This window comes from Sturnira hondurensis, unplaced genomic scaffold, assembly GCF_014824575.4.
Source record: "Sturnira hondurensis isolate 20B ecotype Veracruz unplaced genomic scaffold, ASM1482457v3 Scaffold0020787, whole genome shotgun sequence".
NCBI classification, from domain to species: Eukaryota; Metazoa; Chordata; class Mammalia; order Chiroptera; family Phyllostomidae; genus Sturnira; species Sturnira hondurensis.
The window spans coordinates 3710530-3732706 of NW_028093418.1; the positions used below are offsets into that span (position 1 = coordinate 3710530).

At 45.3% G+C, this 22177-nt stretch overlaps 1 protein-coding gene across 3 annotated transcripts; it reads left to right on the forward strand.

The window, feature by feature from the left end:
* Positions 1-5213: 5213 nt before the first annotated feature.
* Positions 5214-22007, forward strand: ZNF197 (zinc finger protein 197). 3 transcript variants are annotated; one of them, XR_005064223.1, is made up of 8 exons: positions 5214-5349; positions 9145-9226; positions 9468-9942; positions 11112-11271; positions 11534-11625; positions 11884-12010; positions 15541-19707; positions 21162-22007. XR_005064223.1 is itself a non-coding variant. In XM_037030652.1 (7 exons), exons 3-7 carry the CDS (start codon positions 9553-9555, stop codon positions 17844-17846), a joined length of 3075 nt encoding a protein of 1024 aa, XP_036886547.1. In that variant the 5' UTR covers positions 5214-5349; positions 9145-9226; positions 9468-9552; the 3' UTR covers positions 17847-22007. The 3 variants fall into 3 exon arrangements, 2 of the variants coding, with proteins under 2 accessions (XP_036886547.1, XP_036886548.1); XM_037030652.1 differs by having other exon boundaries at positions 15541-22007; XM_037030653.1 differs by lacking the exons at positions 15541-19707; positions 21162-22007 and adding an exon at positions 12773-13023.
* The last annotated feature ends 170 nt before the right edge of the window (positions 22008-22177 follow it).

Consider the following 22177-nt stretch of genomic DNA (forward strand, 5'->3'; position numbering starts at 1 on the left):
CGTGTAAACAAGGATTGTCTGGTTTTGTTCTATTTTCATAGGATGCTGGCTTACACGGCATTTTATGAGGTAATAGTCCCTCTTTACATAGTTGTTCAAAGCGAGGTTGGGAGGCTCTGGAACAGGTTGCTGCATTCAGGGGTAGGGCGGAATCATTGGTCGTCTTCCCCAACAGCCTGGGTGGGCATGAGGGTAGGGGAATCCGCACGTGGCAGTGCTGAACAGAACAGCAGAGGGCACTCCCATCATCCTGCCTTGGTCACGGTTCCTTTCCCAGTTTGTATTCCGTGCCTTTTGTCATGGCAGCTGTGCCTTTTTGTCACCTGCTGGTCACCCATGTGGAAGCTCACTGTGCCCAATGCCGACCAGCCTGCCCAAACTGCTCCGAGAACACAGGCAGTCAGCTCTCCGTGTGCGGGGCGGGGCTTGTGAGCACTCACTGCCGAGCAGAGCTGTCGCTGCAGAAGTGTCGATCCTGCACTCCTGAGCTGGCGTTCTCTGAGCGAGCCGTTTTCCCATCACTGTGTTGCAGTGTCTGGAATTCTTTCTTCAAATAGGCTTTCTCTTTTATCCTGAAGGACTTTGCCACCTTCGAGAGTAAACACCTCTAGGAAGGGTGCCAGGTCATCTCAGACCCAGAGATCAGAACCCAAATCTTCTCAGTTCTTCCCCCGGCAAACTAAGTTAGCAGGCCTCTGGGGAGGTCCTCACCCGTCTCCCAGGCTGCCACCTCCCGTGAGCTGCGGGACTACAGTTTGTAAGTGGTCCCTGTACCGTTTTAGGCAAATGTCCTCCTGTATAATCTGAACCGAACGCCCACCTTCCTATAGAGTGTACTGAGACTACCGACTGCTTACTCCAGGCAGTCCAAGTTCGCAGTTCTTTCCTTCCATTCAAGCCTATTCACGATGCCGCCTGGGATTCAGGGTCTGTCTCTTTGAATGTTTTTTTTTCTTCACTCCCTGCTCTAGGGGAAACCTGGTGGTTCCCTAATAGCAACATTTCACCTGCAGTCCCTCAGTTGTTAGTTTTCATCTTCCTCAACCCGTTACTGCCATTTCTTCGCTAGTCTCCATTCAAAAGCCGGCTTTTCTGAAACGGGCATCCTGAAGCTACTGTACATTACTCATCCCTGTTCTTGTCAGCCGCTGGCTTCCCGGGCACTCACGTTTATTCTCTTGTGTTTTTAGTGCCCTGAGTATTCCTGAGGAATTTAAAAAGGTGTAGGAGTCCACAGACATCCTGGTTGTGTAGAATTGCTCTTGTGTGGAATAGAAATACATGTGTCTTTTTTTTTAGTTGAGAGAAAAAAGGTGAAATAAAGTCTCATTGTATATAGCCCTGATTAAACATGCATCTGGAAGACAGACTCTTGCAGAGAGAGGAGGGTGTCTCCTAGGCATAGAGACACTTTGATGGTGTGCACTGCGTTAGGTCTTACTAGGAGCGGAGAAGAAAGTTGAAACCAAAAGGAGCTTTAGATCGCTGGGTAATTCTGTTGAGTCGAAATCCCTAAGGATAAGTTTCATTTCAGCTCTGTATCCTCAGTGACAGATTTCCTTTGTTGATTTTTTTCAATTGAACATAAGTAAGTACCTCATATCGTTAGATTGTTTTTAGAAACCGGAACCTCTTTAATCACCTTCGATGTTATAAAACTGTTTCTGCAGGGGATAGTTGTAATTCTACCAATAAATATCTGTTGTTATTTACTTGTTATAAATATCACTAATTTTTTTTCTTTTTGCTTCCTTTATTCAGAGTGGGAAGAAGACAATTCAGTTAGCTTTTCTTTAAGCAGCTGTTTTTGGAATGAAGAAGTGTACTTATTTTCGTAGTACAAACCAGAGCCCTCCAGCCACTAGACAGTGTCCTTCCCAAGTTCCTTTGAGGACTTGTCCTGCCAGTTGTCCCACCTCCTCTCTGGCCTCACTATCGCGTAGACTTCGGTTGACAGTATAAAACCGGCCAGGTTCCCCGAAAAGTCCATTTCAGCGTCAGAAGGTAGGTGTGTGAGGGGTAAGAAAGGAAATGGCCGACTCCCTTCTGGCCACCTAGGTGCAGGACCTGAGTGGTTCTCTCTCCTCCCACATTCCAAGTCCCTGTGGCACAGTTCAACTATACGGATTGCGGACATGCAAGAGCTGTGACCAGCCTCTGAAACCAAGGCCAGTGTAATTTCATACATTCAGATAAACTTCCCCAGGCCCACCAAGTCAGCATCTCTGGAGCAGGGCCTACAAATCTATAAAACAAAACTTTCACAGTGGGGGTTGGAGAAAAAATTCTTTGTCTCCTTACATGACTGTTTTTGTATAATTATCCCTTTTTTTCTAGAAGAACCTGTGGGTCACAAAATTATTGAGACATATACCAAAGTTTGTAGTCACAACAAATTAGTAACCAGCTTGCAGAATCTGAAAGAAAATGCTGTCACGTCCCTGGCTGATGTAGCTCAGTGGATTGAGCATGGGCCTGTGAACCAGACAATCACGGTTCGATTTCCAGTCAGGGCACATTCCTGGGTTGTGGGCCAGTTCCCAGCAGGGGATGCACAAGAAGCAACCATACATTGATGTTTCTCTCCCTCTTTCCTTCCCCTCTAAAGAAAATGAATAAAATATTAAAAGAAAAAGGAAATGCTGTCACATTTGCAGTGTTGGTTTAACCACAGAATTGAGCAGAGATTGGTGTTTTTCAAAGATACAACAGGACAATATGGTGAGTCAGATCATCATAAAGCCTTTCGGCTACAAAACAACCTGAAATACTAGATGAAACTTAAGCATCCTTTAAGAGGAATTTTAACAAAGTGACATAAATCCTCAGAGGCTAAAGTGAAGTGAAAGCCAGAAAGGGAACTGGTTGGCGGTGCCTTGGGTGGCATGAGGTAGTTTGGTGGCCTTGGTCCAAGAGACTTAGATTCTATCAGCTGCAAGGGCAGGGTTTGAGTCTGGGGGCTTAGAAGGAAGAGGTGGAGCACTGGCACTGAGATCTCCATGAGAAGCCCAGATGTTTATAGGGCTATGCCCCAGTGAAAGCAACATGAAATTAGTTAGGTAAGTACATTTCCAAGTATACATGGGAGTCATTTAAAAATGAATACAACCTTAAAAATGGAATTATCTAATTATTTGTTGTTAAGCTTCATGGGAAGTAAGCTCATACGTGAAAACATGCAGCAAATTTGCCAGAGTGTTACTGGGATTAACACCTGTAGAGGAGGAAGGAAGCGGGGTTAGTAGTGGGAGAAGTTGGCTGTGTTGCGGTCCCAGAGTTACCCGTGTGGCCTTTGTTGGCTTCAGACTTGGTTAGAAAGGGATTGCCTTTCAAAATTGCCCATACTTGAGAAGTGTGGGCGTCCTTCACTGGGCGGCTCCTGAATGCAAGCTCTGCTGCGGCGCCCTGAAGGGAAGCGAGATCTCGGTGAGGCAGACTTTCTCCAGCTGTCTGGAGCTCAGCTAGTTCCCGGAGAGGGCAGGCAATGCAGGGCTTTCAGCTGTCCCTCCAATAAGTTACGGGGGATTGCCCTTCAAAGGGGATAAGCCTAGGGGTGTCCAGAGAGCGCAGCAACATGTCCTCTGTGGTGATCGTAATGCAATTAGGATTGAAACAGTCTGGCTTTTCTCAGGAGGCTTGTCCCGTTTTTCAACTTTTCCTTTATTATGAATTCCCTCATTCACTGAGGATGTAAAGAGGGTGGTAGGCAGGGGAGGGAAATCTCAAAGATGGACATCCAAATCTGGGTCCTTTTTAAGTGACACCGACCAGAATCTATCCACCACTGATGCCCTTCAGGGCCTAGATAAACTTCTCTAACACTCTAAACTATATGTGGAGCAATCCAGGTATGATGGTTAATTTTACAGGTCAGCTCGACCATAGGATGCCCAGATATGTGCTTATTCCGAGTGTGTCTCTGAGGGTGTTTCTGGACGAGGTTGACATCTGAATCAGCAGGCTGAGTAAAGGAGGTCGCCCTCCCATGTGGGTGGCCTCATCCGGTCTGTTGGACACCTGGAGAGAACGAGAACTCGGAAGAAGGATCTGTTCTCTTTCTGCTGCCTGGTCTTTCCCTGCTTTTGGACTCTGTGGGATTTTCACCATCAGCTCTTCTGCTCCGAGGCCTTCAGATTTGGACTGGGGCTGTACCGTGAGTTCCCGTGGATCTGAAGTTTGCTGACCAAAGATCTTGGGACCCCTCAGTCCCCGGAGTCATGTGGGCCAATCCCTACATCTGTGCCCCATTGGTTCTGTTTCCCTAGAAGCCTGATAAATACACCAGGTATGTTCAGGGGTGTGTCAACCCAACAATGCCCTTTGGGGGTGAGTGAGATTCATTCTTTGTTGTGGGCATTTTCCACAGGGTCTTATCAGAGGAAACAGTTCTGTTTAGCTTGATGTAAAGGCGTAAACATCGCAGAGACAGGAATTTGAGAAGAGTCTGGAGGCAGAGGGCTGACAGTTCTCGATGGGGCTAAGACATTAGAGCCCCCATGAAATAATGTGGAAATCCCAATCTGAATGTTAAGGTTGTGCTTCTCATCTTTCTTTGAAACCCCACTCTACCAGGGCTGTTTTTAATGCAAACTGTGTGTCACTGATCTATGACGGAGGACCTGGTATCATTTTTCCCTCTCCAGAATGGAAGGTCAACTTCCCGCCTGCCAAGATAAGACAAAGTTGAACGGGAGAACCACAAAGACAGGCTTGCATTGATGTGGCTTCTCAGAGATCAAGTGGGTCACTATCTCATCGTGTGGGCAAGAGGTACACCAACAAATAAGCATATCCACAAAGGGGTCATTTACAGTAAGAGCTGCCATAGGTTCAAGAATAGATGAGAAAGGTGGCCCCGGCTGGTGTAGCTCCGTGGATTGAGCACGGGCCTGCAAACCAGAAGAATAGATGAGAAAGGTGCCCAGAAGGCCAGTATGAGATAATCCCAAACAACCTCAACTGAAATACAAAATAAATCAGAAAGGTCCAGCTGCTTCTGGAGGCAACAAGCCTCCTGAGGACAAGGAGGCTTGTCCATCTCTACATCCTTCGTGTCCCCAACGCAGCAGTCTCCCCACTCATTCGCTGGGATGAACCAAGTCCTGAGGGCCAAGAGCTGTCGCATTCCGGGTCTCCTCCGGCGAAAAGCAAGGAACCATCGAGATGTGGCTTCCTAGAGAGCAGGGGATGGGCAGGAGGGGTGCGGTGAGAGGCCGGAAGTCTCGGTACCCACAGGTCCTCCATCATTCTGAGTGTTGGCTGCTGTCGCGTCTTGATCTCCAGTCATCTCCCAGCGTCCTGGCGCCTAGGTGACGGTCGCACAATCTGGAGCCGCTGCGGGAGCTCCGGGTGAGCGGGGAGGGGTCGAGCTGGGTGGGCATGCGCGGAGGGCGTCCCTCGGGGTGCGGGCTGGGGCTCGTGGGGCGGTGCAGTCCTCGTCGGGCCCTCCTCCCCTTCGTGGTCCCCCAGCACCGGCTGTGCTGAGCTCGGTGTGGAGGTGGACCCCGTGGCCTCGGCTTAGGCTGCTGCCGGCTGGGGGATGGTATTGAAGACGGCACCAGTTAGCCCAGGTCTGGACCAGCCACCGCAAGAACTGTCCTGTGGGGACGGAAACTTCGGTGGCCGGAGTCCCCAGCCGAGGCCCTCCTGCTCTTCCTCTTTTCAGAGGCTGATGCCCACGAGCACCCCTGGAGCAGTGGCTCCCGGACTCCTGGGGACTTTTTCCCCCACCTTGAGGGATGAGCCAAGTCCCATCTTTTAATTTTGTCATGTAATGGTATTTAAAACGCAAATTTAGGCTACCTGTACCACCATGAGTTCAGAAAATGCATTTGAACACTAAGTCCTAAAACCCTAAAACTCAGAATAAGGGCTGTCCTTTGTAAGAAAGGCCATTGCCAACCAACTCGTGACTGTGTATATACAATTACTGTTTTATTTTCGTTTTACAGCTTGCCACATTAAGTTTTGATAATGAACTGTCGTTGGAAGCCGTTGCTTTCGAATAGTTGTTTCCTTAGATGGCAGTGTTTGGGACTTGGAATTAGAGACCCTGAGTTGAGTCAGAACTTGCTCATGAAGCTTAATTAGTTGAGTAGCCTCCAGAGAATCACTAAGCTCCTCAGAGCCTTCTTTTGTTCTTTTTAACTCAGAAACCTGCTGTGAGAAGCAGACACAATGTATGTTTAGATATTTGCAAAGTAAGAGTAAATGGAGTTCTGATAATTTACTGTGGAACGTTACTTAGGAACCCATTTTCCCAGGTTAAATGTGTGTATGCGTATATGCATGTATTTATTGTAATAGACCTTACTCTTTTAGAGAAGTTTTAGGTTCGCAGGCAAGTTGACCAGAAAGTACAGAGCGTTCCCCTGCACTCCTGTCCCCACTCATTTGTGGCCTCCTCCGCGTTAGCATCCCCCACCAGGGTGGTGCGTTAAACATGCTATTACCCAGAGCCCATAGGCAGCATTGGGGCTCACTCTTTCTGTTGTGCACTCTGTGGGTTTTGATAAATATGTAATGACACACGTCCATCGCAAAAAGGGTGCAGCAAAAGTAGGTTTATAGTTGTGAGTGCATGAAATAGAGAGTTTTTAAATTGTTGTATTATTTTCCATGTGAACAACTGTAAACCTACTTTTGCCCCTACTTTTTGCTCTGTGTCATACAGAGCAGTTTCATGGCTCTGAAAGTCCTCTGGGCTCTGCCTACTCATCCCTCCTTGCCCCTACCCCTCATGGTTTTGCCTCTTGAGAGTGCCATAGAGTTGGAGTTGCATAATACGCAATCTCTTCAGTTGGCTTCTGTACCTAGTATTATGCATTTAAGTTTCCTCCATGTCTTTTCATGGCTCAATGCCTCATTGCTTTTTAGTGCTGAATAATATTCCTTTGTCTGAATGTGCCACAGTTTAGTCACCTACAGAAGGACAGCTGGGTCAACATCAGAAGGTGTCGCTAATTACAAATAAAGCTACTGCGAACATCTGTGTGCAGGTTGCTGCGTGGACATTTGTTTTCAGCTCCTTCGAGTAAATACCAAGGGATACAATTGCTAGATAATGTGTTAAGAGCGTGTTTAGTTTTGTGAGAAACTGCCAAATTCTCTTCCTAAGTGGCTGCACCGGTTCTCATTCCCACCAGCACCTAGTGGGAGTCCCTGTGGCCCCACGTGCTCAGCAGCGTTTGGGGCTGTCAGTGTTCTGGGTTTGGCCGTTCTAGTAGGTGTGTGGTGGCGTCTCATTGTGGCTCCCTCTGCATTTCCCCGGTGACATATGATGTGGAGCCTATTTTCATGCAGTTACTTGGAATCTGTATCCTCTTTGATGAGGCGTATGTTAAGGTCTTAGGGCCATTTTTTAGTGAAGTTGTTTGTTTTCATACTACTGAGTTTTAAGAGTTCTTTCTGCGGAATATACAAAGTATAATAGTCTTTTATCAGATGAATGTCTTTGCAAGTATTTTTCCCTGTCTGTGGGCTTTTTTCTCATTCTCTTGACATTGCCTTTTGCAGGCCAGGAATTTTTTGTTTTAATGAAGTCCAGCTTATGAACTGTTTATTTTATGGATCAGTGCTGGAGATGGGTAAATGCATTCATAAAAATAGGGAAGAGCTCTGTACCCAACAAGGAAGATCAGTAAGATACATTGTTAATTGAGAAAAGGAAGATGCAGTACATGATTTGTGGCGTTCTGTCATCTGTGAGAAAGGAGAAGTACAAAACAGTTATCTGTACATACTTGGATATGTTGATACATATGTCGCTGGAAAGACGCAAAAGAAACTGATAAGGAGAGGGAAACTTTACACAGTGTGCATTTTATAATTTCACATTTTGAACCAAGTCAATATATTGCCTATTTTCAAAAAATAACACAAAAAAAGTAAAGCCTCTTTACTGGTGCTTGTCACTATAGCACGCCATCACCTTCTTGTTCTGCCTCTCAACCGTCTTCAGAATTTGACTTTCATTTACCTCTCCACTCTGCTCCTGCCACGTAACCTCCAAGGTTTACCGCCCTTTCCTGGTGTGCAAGGCACACTCTGACACAGCCCCATGCGCTGCACTCCCTTGCTTTTGAAATTATAGTTTCTTTCTTCCTGGAAGGGCTTTCCTAACACTCCAGTGGTCTTACCGTTTTCCCCTTGAAAGTCCAATTCAGAATCACCTTCATGAATTCCTTCCATGCTGTATGTCCTCCTATTAATTATGCTTACACATCTGTCAAAATTGTGCTCATAGTTCTGCATCCTTCAGTTAGCTGTAAGCATGAACCTTAAGGGTCTGTGTGTTAAATAAAATCATGAGGGTCTTTTCATATGTCACTGCTAGCGGTATAATCCTTACAGTCCTAAAAGTTTCAAACTCTGACTTTTTTTGCCCAACAGATTTTTTTCTGGGCATTTTTCCTGAAGAAGTAAACAGATTATGTGACCAAAAATTCATTAGTAAGGACAGTCATTGTGGCCTAATTTATAAACGGGGAAAATTATAAATAATCTAAATGCATGACAACAGGGGACTCCTTAAGTATGAATGGGGTGATACACTCTTAGACATGGTGATGAGTGTTCAGCATTACGTGTGACAAGTAGGTTACAGAGCGGCGCGGCTGCACCCAGTCTGGTGCTCTGGTGCAGCACGAGGTCTGGAGGAGCATAGTCCTGATCACAGCGGTGCTTGTTCTCTGGGGTTTGTATATGTTCTCGGGTTTTAGAAACTTCCCGTTTTGTAATAAGAAAAATAAGTGTTGTTTCTAAAAGAGAGGCAGAAGAGTTCTAGAGAGCAAAACAAGCCTAAATCTTGTGCAGTGAAATCTGAACCAGATTTGTCCAAATATTTCAACTAATACAATGAACAATTTCCAGAGAATTTAAAGTATGTACAATAAAGTCACACAGATCTCAATCCAGCCTTTCTTTATCAATTGAGGTGTTAGGGTTTTATCTCATCTGTATCAGGAGTAACACCATGATTCCTTGTTGACGCTGCAGAACATAGGAAAGAATGCAAGTCATGGAAGGATAACTAACGTTGGAATCCGTACACCAGGCAGTGTTCAGAAAGTGAAAATGCACTGAGACATCAAGTCCTTCCAGCAAGTCCGTAAGATGGGAACTGTTGTCATTCCTGTTTTGCAGGTTAAGAAACTGAGACTCCGAGGGGAGGTCTGTGTGCAGCATCACACGGGACCGACCAGGATGCCCATGGTTGGAGTACGAGGTGAAGATGCATTGTGTTTAGGTGGAGGAGGTGCCGAGACCAAGCGTTAAAAGGAGTCACGTCCACGGTTTCAGCAGGGGTCTGGTTGTCCTGTGTCAGTGTCCCCAGAGCCTTGGGCAGGGCCTTCCGTCGAAGGCTGAGAACCTTGCCTTTGGGGATGTTCTCTTCATCAGCGGGGGCTGACTGGGGTCTGGAAAACTTGGTTGTTTCATCGAGTTAACTTTAACAACTGTTTTTTGAGGTCTCATAGATGATGTTCTCCAAGCTCTAAAGAAGTCAAGCAAGGATTGAAGGGTCTGGAGAGGAGGCTTTCTTGCGTGAAGACAATGACAAGAGAAAACTGGGCCCCCAGTGCTCTGAGACAAGAGGGTCTTGTTAAAGGGAAGGATGACACCTGGAAATGGGGAACCAGCTTCCAAGGGAGCAGCTCCTCCATTTGGGAGACCTCCCACCTGCACTTCAGGCAGTTACGGTACCACGAGACATCCGGACCCCAGGAGGCGCTGAGCCGGCTACGGGAGCTCTGTCGCCGGTGGCTGAGGCCAGAAGCGCGCACCAAGGCCCAGATCCTGGAGCTGCTGGTGCTGGAGCAGTTCCTGAGCATCCTGCCGGGGGAGATTCGGACCTGGGTGCAGATCCACCGCCCCGGGAATGGTGAGGAGGCCGTGGCCCTGGTGGAGGAGCTGCAGAAAGACCTCGAGGGACCCGCACTAAAAGTGAGAAAGAGAGAGGGGCAAGAGTTGGGGATGGAAGGAAGGAGAGACTCGAGGCAGGGCAGGCTGGCCTGGAGGGCGAGCCTGTGATTTTCATTAACAATGAGCAGCACATAAGCAGCCCTAACACTAATGGACACAGGTTCATAAGCCATTCAGACCACATAATACTTTTTCAGGGAAATGAATTCATGGTTGGGTCTTTGGGCCCAGTTTAGAGTGAGCAGAGGCATCGACTGCACGCCGTCCTCCTGGGTGATGCCTGCTGATGCTGAGTTTGGCTCAAGAACCTGAAGCACCTTCGTAACGTTCTCCTAAACAGAGGCACGTGTATTCTTTGTGTGCAGTGACAATGCAGGCTGGAGTTAAAGGCAGCCAGAGAATCAGAATGAAGCTCTCGAGATCTGACGGGGCTACGCCATGTGTGCCCCTACTGGGGCTTCTGGGAACCGGAGGACTGGGATGAGATATTTGCTTCTGACGTTTTCTACCAGAAAACATTGACTGTTAAATTGGGATCTGAATATGGTTTCCAGTGTGTGTGAGATCATTGTCAATCTGTAGTCCACTAGAAACATTTCTGTTAGAAGTCTGAAATAGAACTTCAGCTTGGCAGTGGCACCAAAGATGGGCTTGTTTGTTCTAGTCATAAAAATCAAGAGTTTTAGAGCTGTTTATTTTATTGCACATCACTAATGCAGCCTCCTTATTTGAGAGAGAAGAAAACGGAGGCAGAAAAGGGTTCACTGGATGCCTTAGGTCAGGCATCTAGCTGGCGGCAAGACCACGTGTTTTGACTCCTAATCTGGTGTGCCTTCTACCGGAGCAGGAAGGGCATAAGTAAAGGGGTAAATCAGTAGAAGACTATATTGAACCAGGTCTCATCTCAAACTAGGTCTGAGGCTAAAACACATGCTCTTAATTATTGCTTGTCACTTCCGGTTCCCTCCTTACCCACGCCCAGGTCGGCTTCTGTTCCCACCGTTGTGTTCAGTCTCCTCTGGGAGAGGTCAGCAGTGCCATGACTGCTGTGTTGGTGCTCCACACTTGAGGCGGGTCTCCCTGATCTCACAGTCCTAGATTATGGGCAGAAAGCGGTCCACAGTGGTTAGGTGAGTCCGTTTTCGGGAGGTGCAGGAAGAGCCACCTTATTTTGTTTGGTTTGTTCCCAGGTTCCGGTCCTCATCCTGGACCAGGACCCTCTCCAGGGGGGCATGAGCTCTCCAGGGACAGCACTTCCTCAGGTGCCCACGGGGACCCACACAGCAGCCGAAGTTTGCCCAGACCCTCCTGCTGACCCAGCAGTGGTCAGCCTCCAGGATCCTCTGCATGGTACTCCGCTCACTAGCCCTGGCTTTGGGTTTTCTTTCTTTTCTTGGACACTTACTCTGGCTTATTCATCTGCTCCCAGATACAGTTGCTTCCTCTCCTGCCCTCTGTGTGAATTCCTCATGGTGACAAGCTCTTTCTGTTCTCCCTCTTGCCCTTGTCTGGGTCCCTGACCTTTTATCCATTCTTATTAATGCTCTTGGTGTTATCCCAGCCCTGCACAAAGGGGGTCGAACTCTCAATGCAGCTTTCCCTCTTTCCTCAGCTGCTCCTGCCCCTGAGGCTTCTGCCCTTTTCCAGGAAGAGAACCCAAGAAATCAGTTAATGGCACTCATGCTCCTAACAGCCCAGCCCCAGGTGAGGTTTGCATCCCTTTTTCTTCCCAAGGCCAGATCTGTACCACTTAAGTGTGGCTCAAGTGCCCTCGGTCACCCTAGAGCCTGGTCCCGTTCCCGTCTCAAAGTCAAGGTCCTTGCTATTGGAAAGCAGACGTCACGTGGGGCCTCCTTCTAACTCCCCGTTACCCCTGGCCCACCTCCTGCCCTCACAGTGTGGAGGGAGCCTTTCGGTAGGGGGCTCCTGGGTGCCATGACCACACACACACCTTTATTTCAGGAGCTGGTGCTGTTTGAAGAGGTGTCGGTGTGCTTCACTGCAGAGGAGTGGGCGTGTCTGGGACCCATCCAGAGGGCCTTGTACTGGGACGTGATGCTGGAGAACTATGGCAGTGTGACCTCCCTGGGTAAGGAGGCTTTCTTCCCGTGATTCCTACCTTTACTTCGTCAGCCTTTGTTTATTTTCTGGTCATGAAAGTAGCATATACGTACCATGGAAAGCGGAGTGTTAGAAGGGAAAAAACCTCCTTAAACTCACTATTTGTAGACAACCATCAAGATGTTGGTGTACTATCTTTCTGTTGTTTTCTGTGTATTTGAGGGTTTTTTTTACATTGTTTCAAGTGTGTGTTTGTGTATGTGTGTGTGTGTGTGTTTAAAACCTGTATTCCTTGTGTTCTCCTCACTCATACTATTACAGATTCTTGGCAAATATTATCTATATTGGCTACATAATTTGCCATAATTCAGTTAGCCGTTTTCTTATTTTAGATAAGTTTTGTAATAACCATCTATCTCTGTGCCTAAGACCTTTCTTTATTTCTCGTTATTTTTTTAGAAGTGGAATTCCCAGGCCCAAGTGTTCGAGCTGTTTGAAGGCTCTGGCCTGTGCTGCCGCATTGCCTTCCCTAGTGCTCTCCGCCCTCCGGCTCTGACCACCGGGGCTGGAGAAGGCCCCTTTCCTCTGCCTTCACTGGTGCCGAGTAACCCCATTCTTTTACACTGTTGCTTATCTAATCGTTTACAGTCACAGTATCTATTCCCAGCTGGATTTCTTTGATTAGTAATAGAGTATTTTAAAAACTTACTAGTTATTTGTATTTCTAGCAAACATTAAACACCTAGCATGTGATGACACTGTGGGAATGACGGGCTCTGTTGTTAAGTAGCTTCCCGTGGTCCCGGAGCCGGACATGGAATAAATAAGGCAGAGGGAAGCAGCTGTAGGAGAGGGGCCTGCGCTGCTTTCGGTGGAGACTGAGATGACTGCAGCCAGGTCCATTCCCAGGCCTGGGGAGGGCCGTGAGGGAGGCAGCTCTGTGCTGGCCATAAAGGAAAAAGGAGCTTTTGTTTGGAGAACTAGATATGGAAGACTGCGTAATTAGCTAATGGACTGATGGAATTTGGACTGAAATACAGTTTTTTAAAAAAATTTATTTATCTTTAGAAGGAAAGGGAAGGCCAGAAGGAGAGAAATATCAATGTACGGTTGCTTCTGGTGCATCCCCTGCTGGAGAACTGGCCCCTGCTGGGAACTGGCCTGCAACCCAGACATGTGCCCTGACGGGGAATCGAACGGCAATCCTTTGGTTCACAGGCCCGTGCTCAATCCACTGAGCTATACCAGCCAGGGCTGAAATACAGTTTTATACACTCAGTTTAAATGGCCACACAGCATTCCATTGTCTGTATCATGGTTTACGTGTACAGCTTGGGGGTGCTGAATTTCCATTCAAGAACGTTACGTGCCATCCCAGCTGTTCAGTACTGCCTTCGTGTGCGCCAGGACTGTTTCGGAGCCCCGTGCATCTAGCTCTTGTGTGTTGCTGGTTACACTGATTCCTCGGAATTGGAATCTCTTCTGATGTTTTCTAATCAACTGTTGTTTGCGTATATGAAAGTATTGAATTTTCGTATGTTAATTTTGTACCCAGCAACATTAATAAATTATATTATTGTCCAGAGTAACTTACACTGTATGTTTTTATACTTATGAGACTGTATCTCTTAGCATCTCAGCTGTGGTGATGGAGGGCGAAACATTCTGTAGACTTTGTATGTTGCTGCCGTTACTGAACCGCTTCCTGTCGGTGGCGTACCGGCTTGTACTCCCGCGGACGGAGCAGAGGGGCCCGTTTTCCCTGCATGTGCTTGTGATTCGGTCAGTGTTTAAAATCTTTGCTAGGTAGGTGAAGAATACTACTTTCACTCATTTTTCATTTCTTTAATCATTAATATACTTGAAATTTTCCCCGTATTTATTGGTCGTCTTACTCATCGCCTCCCTGTGGGTGCCACACAGCGCCCCCACGTGCAGGGTGCGGCTCAGTGGCTGTCAGTGAACTCCCAGAGTCGGGCAGCCGTCACCACAGTCCGTGCCAGAACACTTTCATGGCCCCTACAGAAAAAGCTGGCACCCTTCAGCAGTCATCTCCATTCCATTCAACGCTGCCCCCAGCCTTCCCCCAGGTGACTTCTGAGCTGCTTTCGGTCTCTCTGGATAGCACATTCCAGACGTTTCATCTAAATTGAGTATGGTCCTCTGGGACTAACTTCTCTCACCCAGCATAGTGTTTTCAAGGTCCCTCCGTTTGTAGCGTATGTTAATACTTCACTCCTTTTTTATGAGCATATGCTGTTTCTTTGTATGGATGTGTCCCATTTGATCGATCCGTGTATCTGCTGCTGGACCTTGGGTTGCTTCTGCCTGTGGGCTGTGGTGAACAACACTGCCATGAACATTTGTGTACATTTGTGTACGAGTTTTTGTATATGTGTGTGCTTTCATTTCTCTTGTGTGCATACTTAGGAATGGAATTGCTATATGCTAACTCCTATGTTTAATCAATTGAGGAACTGACAAACTGTTTAGCAAAGTTATTGCACCATGTTACACTCTCACCGATTGCATACAGGTTCCTGTTTCTCCAGATCTTCACCAACACTTGTTACTATGTCTTTTTCTGATTACAGCCATCCTGGTGGGTCTGAAGCAGTATCTCATTACTGATTTTAGAGAGAGAAACATCAATACATGTTGGTCCATTTATTTATGTTCATTGATTGATACTTGTATATACCCCGACCAGGGATAGGACCCACAACCTTGGTGTATCTGGAGAATGTTTTAACCAATTGAGCTATTTGGTCAGGACAAAACATGAATTTCACATTTTTAGATATTTGACAATGTTAGAGTACAAAGGGATCTTGGAGGTTAACTAGTTTAGGCTCTTTGTTTTCTAGACAGTTTCATATTTTTAAATTTCTCGTCTTTATTTTTCCTTGCATTCTGTCTTTTATGTCTAAGTGAGCAGAGCTAACCCATACCTGATGTTTTTGAGAAAATAATTTTAAAATTTCCATTTCTAAAAGGAGTAGTGGGAGTTAATACATAATTCTAAGCATTAAGATGCTTTTTAATGGATTTTTTCCTTGTAGGTTAATTGCTTTCAAGTAATTAAGAAGTGTTTATGCACTTGACTCTTTGAAATTAAAAATTGCTTTTCAGAGTCCTTAGGTACATTTTCTTTCTTTTAAAGTTGCCATCTTCCCAAGAAGAAGGAAATAAAATGACAGTTCTTTGTAGAGAAATGATTCTTCCTGTTCCATTCACCTTTCTGGACCTCAGGCCTGAACCATCTGTATAAAATCCCATGATCTCTTTCTCATTCCACCTTGCATCTGCTTTTTCAACATCAATTATATATTTCCACCTGCTTCCTGAAGACAAAGTGTTAGATGTAGCTCCAAATGAGGCCTGTGCTAATCCATTTATAGCACTCCATCAGTGTAGCATTTTGCTTTGTGCCTTCATTGAATGAAAAGTTTCTTCTTTCTGTATGCATATAAAAGTGTACCCTTCCAGCTTGTTAGAAGACTGTTCTCAGCAACACAGAGACTTGGTAACATTTGGGTTTTTCATTCTTTTTACCAGAATGGGAGACCATGGCTGAGAATGACGAGGTGGCGTCAAAGTCAAGGGTATCGCAGAGAGCAGACTCCCAGAAAGGAACATCAAAAAGACTTCAGGGAGGCGTTCCCCAGGTCCTTGACTTTGAGAAAGGGTGTGAATGGCAAGTTTTGGCAAGTCGGTGGGAAAGGGGATCAGGTGAACGAGATGCACTGAAGAAAGGCGTCCTCCATGACCGAGACAAGAAGAAAAGGTCTCCGCTGGAAAAACGAGGCCAAAAGGGGAAGGAGTTTGGAGGAAGCTTAACTGTAGGTTCAGCTCTTTCTGAAAGTTTAATGGGTACTGAAGGAAAGAAGATTTATAAATGTGATATATGTTGTAAACATTTCAATAAAATCTCCCATCTTATAAACCACCGGAGAATCCACACTGGTGAGAAACCACACAGATGTAAGGAGTGTGGAAAAGGCTTTATTCAGCGCTCAAGCCTTCTCATGCATTTACGGAACCATTCAGGGGAGAAACCTTATAAGTGTAATGAATGCGGGAAAGCCTTCTCTCAAAGCGCTTACCTTCTAAACCATCAAAGAATCCACACCGGGGAGAAGCCTTACAAGTGCAAGGAGTGTGGAAAGGGCTTCTACAGGCACTCAGGCCTTATTATCCATCTGAGGCGCCACTCTGGGGAGAGACCCTATAAATGTGATGAGTGTGGGAAAGTTTTCTCTCAGAATGCTTACCTCATCGACCATCAGAGGCTCCACAAAGGCGAAGAACCTTATAAATGTAACAAGTGTCAGAAAGCTTTCGTCCTGAAAAAGAGCCTCATTTTGCACCAGAGAATCCACTCTGGGGAAAAACCCTACAGGTGTGATGAATGTGGGAAAACCTTTGCCCAGACCACTTACCTGGTCGACCACCAGCGACTCCACAGTGCAGAAAACCCATACAAATGTGAGGAGTGTGGGAAGGTTTTCATTCGGAGCAAAAGCCTCCTTACACACCAGAGAGTGCACACGGAAAAGAAGACCTTCGGTTGCAAGAAATGCGGGAAGGTTTTCAGTTCTAAGTCACACCTCCTTGACCATAAGAGGATGCATAGCAGAGAGAAGCCCTACAAGTGCACCGACTGTGGGAAAGCCTTCACTCAGAGTGCGTACCTCTTTGACCACCAGAGACTCCACAACGGGGAGAAGCCGTACGAATGTAGTGAGTGTGGGAAAGTTTTCATTCTTAAAAAGAGCCTCATCTTACATCAGAGGTTCCACACTGGGGAGAATCTCTATGAATGTAAAGATTGTGGCAAGGTCTTTGGCTCTAACAGAAACCTGATTGACCACGAGAGACTCCACAACGGGGAGAAGCCCTATGAGTGTCGCGAGTGTGGGAAAACCTTCATTATGAGCAAGAGTTTCATGGTCCATCAGAAACTTCACACACAGGAGAAAGCCTACAAATGTGAGGACTGTGGGAAGGCTTTCAGTTACAATTCAAGCCTGCTGGTGCATCGGAGAATCCACACAGGGGAGAAGCCCTTCGAGTGCCGTGAGTGTGGGAGAGCTTTCAGTTCCAACAGAAACCTCGTTGAGCATAAGAGAATCCACAGTGGTGAGAAACCCTATGAGTGTAATGAGTGTGGCAAATGCTTCATTCTGAAGAAAAGCCTCCTTGGACATCAGAGGATTCACACGAGGGAAAAGTCTTACAAATGCAGCGACTGTGGGAAAGTCTTCAGTTACCGCTCAAACCTTGTAGCCCATCAGAGAATCCACACCGGCGAGAAGCCCTATGCATGCAGTGAGTGTGGGAAGGGCTTTACATACAACAGAAATCTTATTGAGCATCAAAGGATTCACAGTGGGGAGAAAACCTACGAGTGTCACATATGTAGAAAAGTCCTTACCTCCAGTAGAAATCTTATGGTACATCAGAGAATCCACACTGGAGAGAAACCTTATAAATGTAGTGAGTGTGGGAAAGACTTCAGTCAGAATAAAAATCTGGTCGTGCATCAGAGAATGCACACTGGGGAAAAGCCATATGAGTGTGAGAAGTGTAGTAAATCTTTCACGTCTAAGAGGAATTTAGTTGGCCACCAGAGAATCCACACAGGGGAGAAACCATATGGGTGTAATGATTGTAGTAAAGTTTTTAGGCAGAGAAAAAACCTTACTGTGCATCAGAAAATTCATACAGTTGAAAAGCTCTGTGAATGTGATGAGTCTGAAAAAGAATTCAATCAGACTTCAAACCTTCATCTTCAACAAAAAGTCCATGCTGTGGAAGAATTCACTTGGCCTCACAATGCCAGTGAGCTGAGCCCAAGATAGAGATTCAGAAAATCTAGTGTCATATGGAAAAGGGAATACAATTTCTGGCGATTTAAGTAACTGCTGGAGGAATGGCAGTATCTAGTTCTCAATAGGAAAGAGGCAATGTGACTGCCTCTTATATTCAAGTAAGTTGCACGTGGAAGAAAGTTATGCTAGACTTCAAAAACAAACCCAATTCTAGTTAAAGGATATTCTGTTCCAGACCATTTGTTGGGACCTAGAAAGAGGCCTTAGAGCAATTGAGGACTGAAGAAATTGGGTTTATGGCTTATTAAGAAGCCGTGATAGTGTATGCAATAGGAAAAATATCTCTGTATTAGGAAGTGGAAGCTGTTTCTGAAAATGTGTGTACTACACAGTATAAAGATAGAATCACTGCTGCAGTAAGTCTATATAGATAGTAGATTGAGACGTGTCAGATGTGGAGTTGGGTGAGCCAGGGTCTGGGGTTGGCCCTGGCCAGGGAGCTCAGTTGGTTAGCGCATCATACTGATGAGCCAAGGTTGTGGGTTCCATCCCTGGTCAGGGCACAGACAAGAATCAACCAGTGAATGCATGAGTAATTGAAACAAAAATGTCTGTCTCCCCTTTCCTCTAAAAAGAAGTCAATTAACAAAGAGGCTTTATTTAAAAAGAGAGAGAGAGTCTGCTATTGGAGGGCGGCTCCAGAAGAGCACTGGACTTGGGGTCAGAAGACTGAGGTGTAGGTCCCGGCGCTTTCGCTTACGAGCTCTGCGCTGTTACTAAGTCAGCTTCAGTTTCTCTGTCAGTCAGACACTGGTGTGATGCCTACCTCACAGGTGGTTAGGAGGATTAAGTGATCTTTGTGAAAAAGTTTTGTTGTCAGTGAAATTGGATAAAAGAGATATAATCTAGAACATGGCACAGTGTAATGTTTGTTCAGACTCTGAAACTCAAAAGGTATTCACTTTTATAGCAGGGGAGGTGTGGTGGATGGCTAACTGGAATTGAGCGCTCTAAGGGGATTTTAAAAATAGAGTTTAAAAATGTTTAAGCGAATTCATAGATAATATGCCTAGTTTGTTTTTATGTACCAATACTGGCTTACTGTGGAAAAATAGTATATAAAGCCATTAACACTGATACCAAGGCAAACAGTTTCTTTCCAACCTTTGAATTTGAAACCTTGTGGGTGTAGAGTGTCAGACTGGGAGAACAGTCCTGTGTCACTTCCCTGGTTCATGGGGAAAAGTCCTTCCCTCCAGCCCTTGAGCTGATTATCCCTGCCAGTGCCCTTCTCCGTTCTGGTCACCATTCCGTCGTGGCTGACACCAGAGGGCGTATTACTCCAGAAACAGCGTTCAGTCCTAGCACTCAGCAACATGAGTTCTCCACACAGCTGAGCCCTTCAGGCTCTCCTTAAACCAATTCAGAACCCACCTCTGGGCAGTCAGGCCCATTATTCTCCAAACCAGCCATTCATTCCACCTTCCCTTTTGTACATTTATGAAATTAATTCAGCCTGTATTCTTGAGTCGGTAACTTTATGTCGTAGTTCTCTTTTATGTTGTACTTCTCCAAACTTCAGTTCTGCAGCTGGACTGTGAATATCTTAACATCGGGATTGTGTTTTCTAACACTAGTAAGTGTCAAAGTAGTGTGTTGATTGTAATAAGTATTATTCATTCAACCCCAGAGTTCCATGAGGGTTGGTTCCTCATGAGAATGAAGGATACTGAAGAGTGGAAATTGGCTGGAGCCCACGGTGAAAAATAGGAAGACCTGGTGATGAGTTAAGCTGCAGCTTCCCTTGGACAAATGCCTTTATTTCCCGGAGCCTGATTTCCTCCTCTGTAAGTCGGGAGGAAGACCACCTACCTCACAGAGTTGTTACGAGGTACCGAATATGAAAATGCTTTATATCCGTGCTGCGAAAGGAGGGTCACTCCAAATGATGTCATGGTTACTAAAGGAATCACGTGCTTTAACAGTGGAGGAAGCTAGTATTTACCGCTTAACCAATTAAAATGCAACAGCAATACCCTGAACTTTGTGGCTCAGCTGGGCGTCATTCTGCCAAGCAAAAGGCTGCTGGTTTGATTCCAGTCAGGGCATGTGCCTCGGTTTCAGATTTGGTCCCCGGTCAGGGCATGTGTGAGAGGCAGCTGATCAATGTTTCCCTCTCACTTTTGTTTCTCTTCCTTCCTCCTGCCCTTCCCCCCTCTAAAAATCTTTTCTAGGTAATGCAATATCACTAAGACTGAAACAACTCATATACTGTACCTCCTCATGTGACACAATAAGCCAAAAGTAAAACCTGAATTCAGGGTTCTTGGATCCCAGCTTACAGGAAACACAAGAGGCAGAAGAACAAGATAAATGACACCACGAGTTAAAATTCAGAACATGAGATGCTGTATAAAAAAAACTGCATTCTTCAAAAAGATACGATGATGGAAAGGGGAGGGGTGACAATCTTTGAGTATTGAGAGTTCATTGTACTGTTCTATGCTTTTATATATGTGTGAAGTTTAACAATAAAAGGTATACAAAGAGGATGAGGAGGTTGTTTCTAAAAGGCGCTAAGGAGCCATAAGATGAGTAGACTCACACAGATGCCAGGAGTAGACTCACACAAACGCCCAGTTGATTTTTGACAAAGATGCCAAATCAAGTTGGTAAAGGAGGGCTTTTTCAGCAGATGCTGCTGGAGCAATTAGATGTCCATAGGCCAAAAAATAAAATAAAAAATTGTGAACTAAGTCTAAGCAAAAAACTCAGATTTGTATAAAAAACATGTTCTATAAAAGAAGAAAGTGATAAATTGGGTCTCATTGAATTAAAGTGATTTGCTTTTTAAAAGACTTTTAAGAGGATTTAAAAACATTACAGAAGGGGAGGAAATATTTACAAATCATATATCCATACAGGATTTGTGTCTAGACTATATAAAGAATTCTCCAAACTCAGTCATAAATAGGTTTAATTAGAAAGTGAGCAAAAATAGACACTTCACCAAAGTGTAGATGACAAGCAAATGAAAAGATGCTCAGCATTATTAGCCATTAGGGAAATGCAAGTTAAAAATAACCACAGAGTAGCTTTTTAAAAATAGTGTTAACACCAAATGCTGGCAGGGTTGTGGAGAAACTGGATCTCTCATTTGCCAGGAATGTTAAATGGCACAGCCATTCTGGAAAATAGTTTGGCAGTTTTCTTCCCAGTATTTAGCCTCCTGAGCATCACCCTCCAGAGAAACAAAAACTTATATTCACATGAAAACCTGTACATAAGTGTTCGTAGCAATTTTATTCATAATTAAAATTCTTAAGTAACCGAACTGCCCTGCAGCAGGTGGTTGTAACGGACTGGTACGGCTGTGCCCCGAGCACTTCCTGCTCGCAGTGAAACGGGCTCATGCACCTCCAGTCACGCAAGTGAGTCTCAAGAGAATTATGCTGAGTGAGAAAGTCAAAAGGTCAAATATGATTTCATTCATATAATTTTCTAAAATGACAAAACCACAGAGGTAAAAAGCAGTTGTTGCCAGGGGTTGGGGATGGTGGGAGGGAGCAGAGGGGAGGGAGCGGTAGCACGAGGGAGGTCTTTGTGGCTTTGGAACAGCTGTGTATGTTGATAGTAGTGGTTATGCAAATCTATACATGTGACAAAATGACAAGTGTGCACACACACATTGTACTGATGTCGATTTTCTGATTTTTTAATAATTATGACAGATATATATGTTGGGAGAAATTAGAAGAGGGGTATTATATTTGCAACTTCCTATGAACCTATAATTTCAAAATAAAAATTAAAAACAGACTAAAGAGATAATGAGATGCAGTCTGAAACTGATTTGGAAAAACAAGATTATGAAATATATATCTTAGGACAGTTGGGGAAATTTAAATACAACTGGATATTAGGGGATTATTGTTAATTTTCTTACCCGTAATGATGGTGTTTGGAGAATATTCTTATTAAGGGATTGAATATTGAAGTATTTGGAATGAAGTGTTTTGATGTTTACAACTTTCAAAAAAATGTTTTTTCAGTATTTATATAATACAAGGGAAATGAGAGAAAGTGATGGTTGTTCAGTCCAGATGGAGGATACAGGTATTCATTGTACCTTTCTTCCGATTTTTCCGTGCTGTGTGATATTTTCAAAATAAAACATTTGGAACAAAATTATCAGGGCCTTTTGCAGAAGAGTGCTTTGTGGGCGCGGGCTCCTGGGTACTCGTCTCGCCTGACTGCCCCTGCCCAGCCTGGGGATGCCCCCCTCCCTGAGGCCCAGGGCCACAGGCTACCTGCACTCTCTTGCAGTGTACTCTGGCTCCGAGCCCTGACCGGGAGCTTTA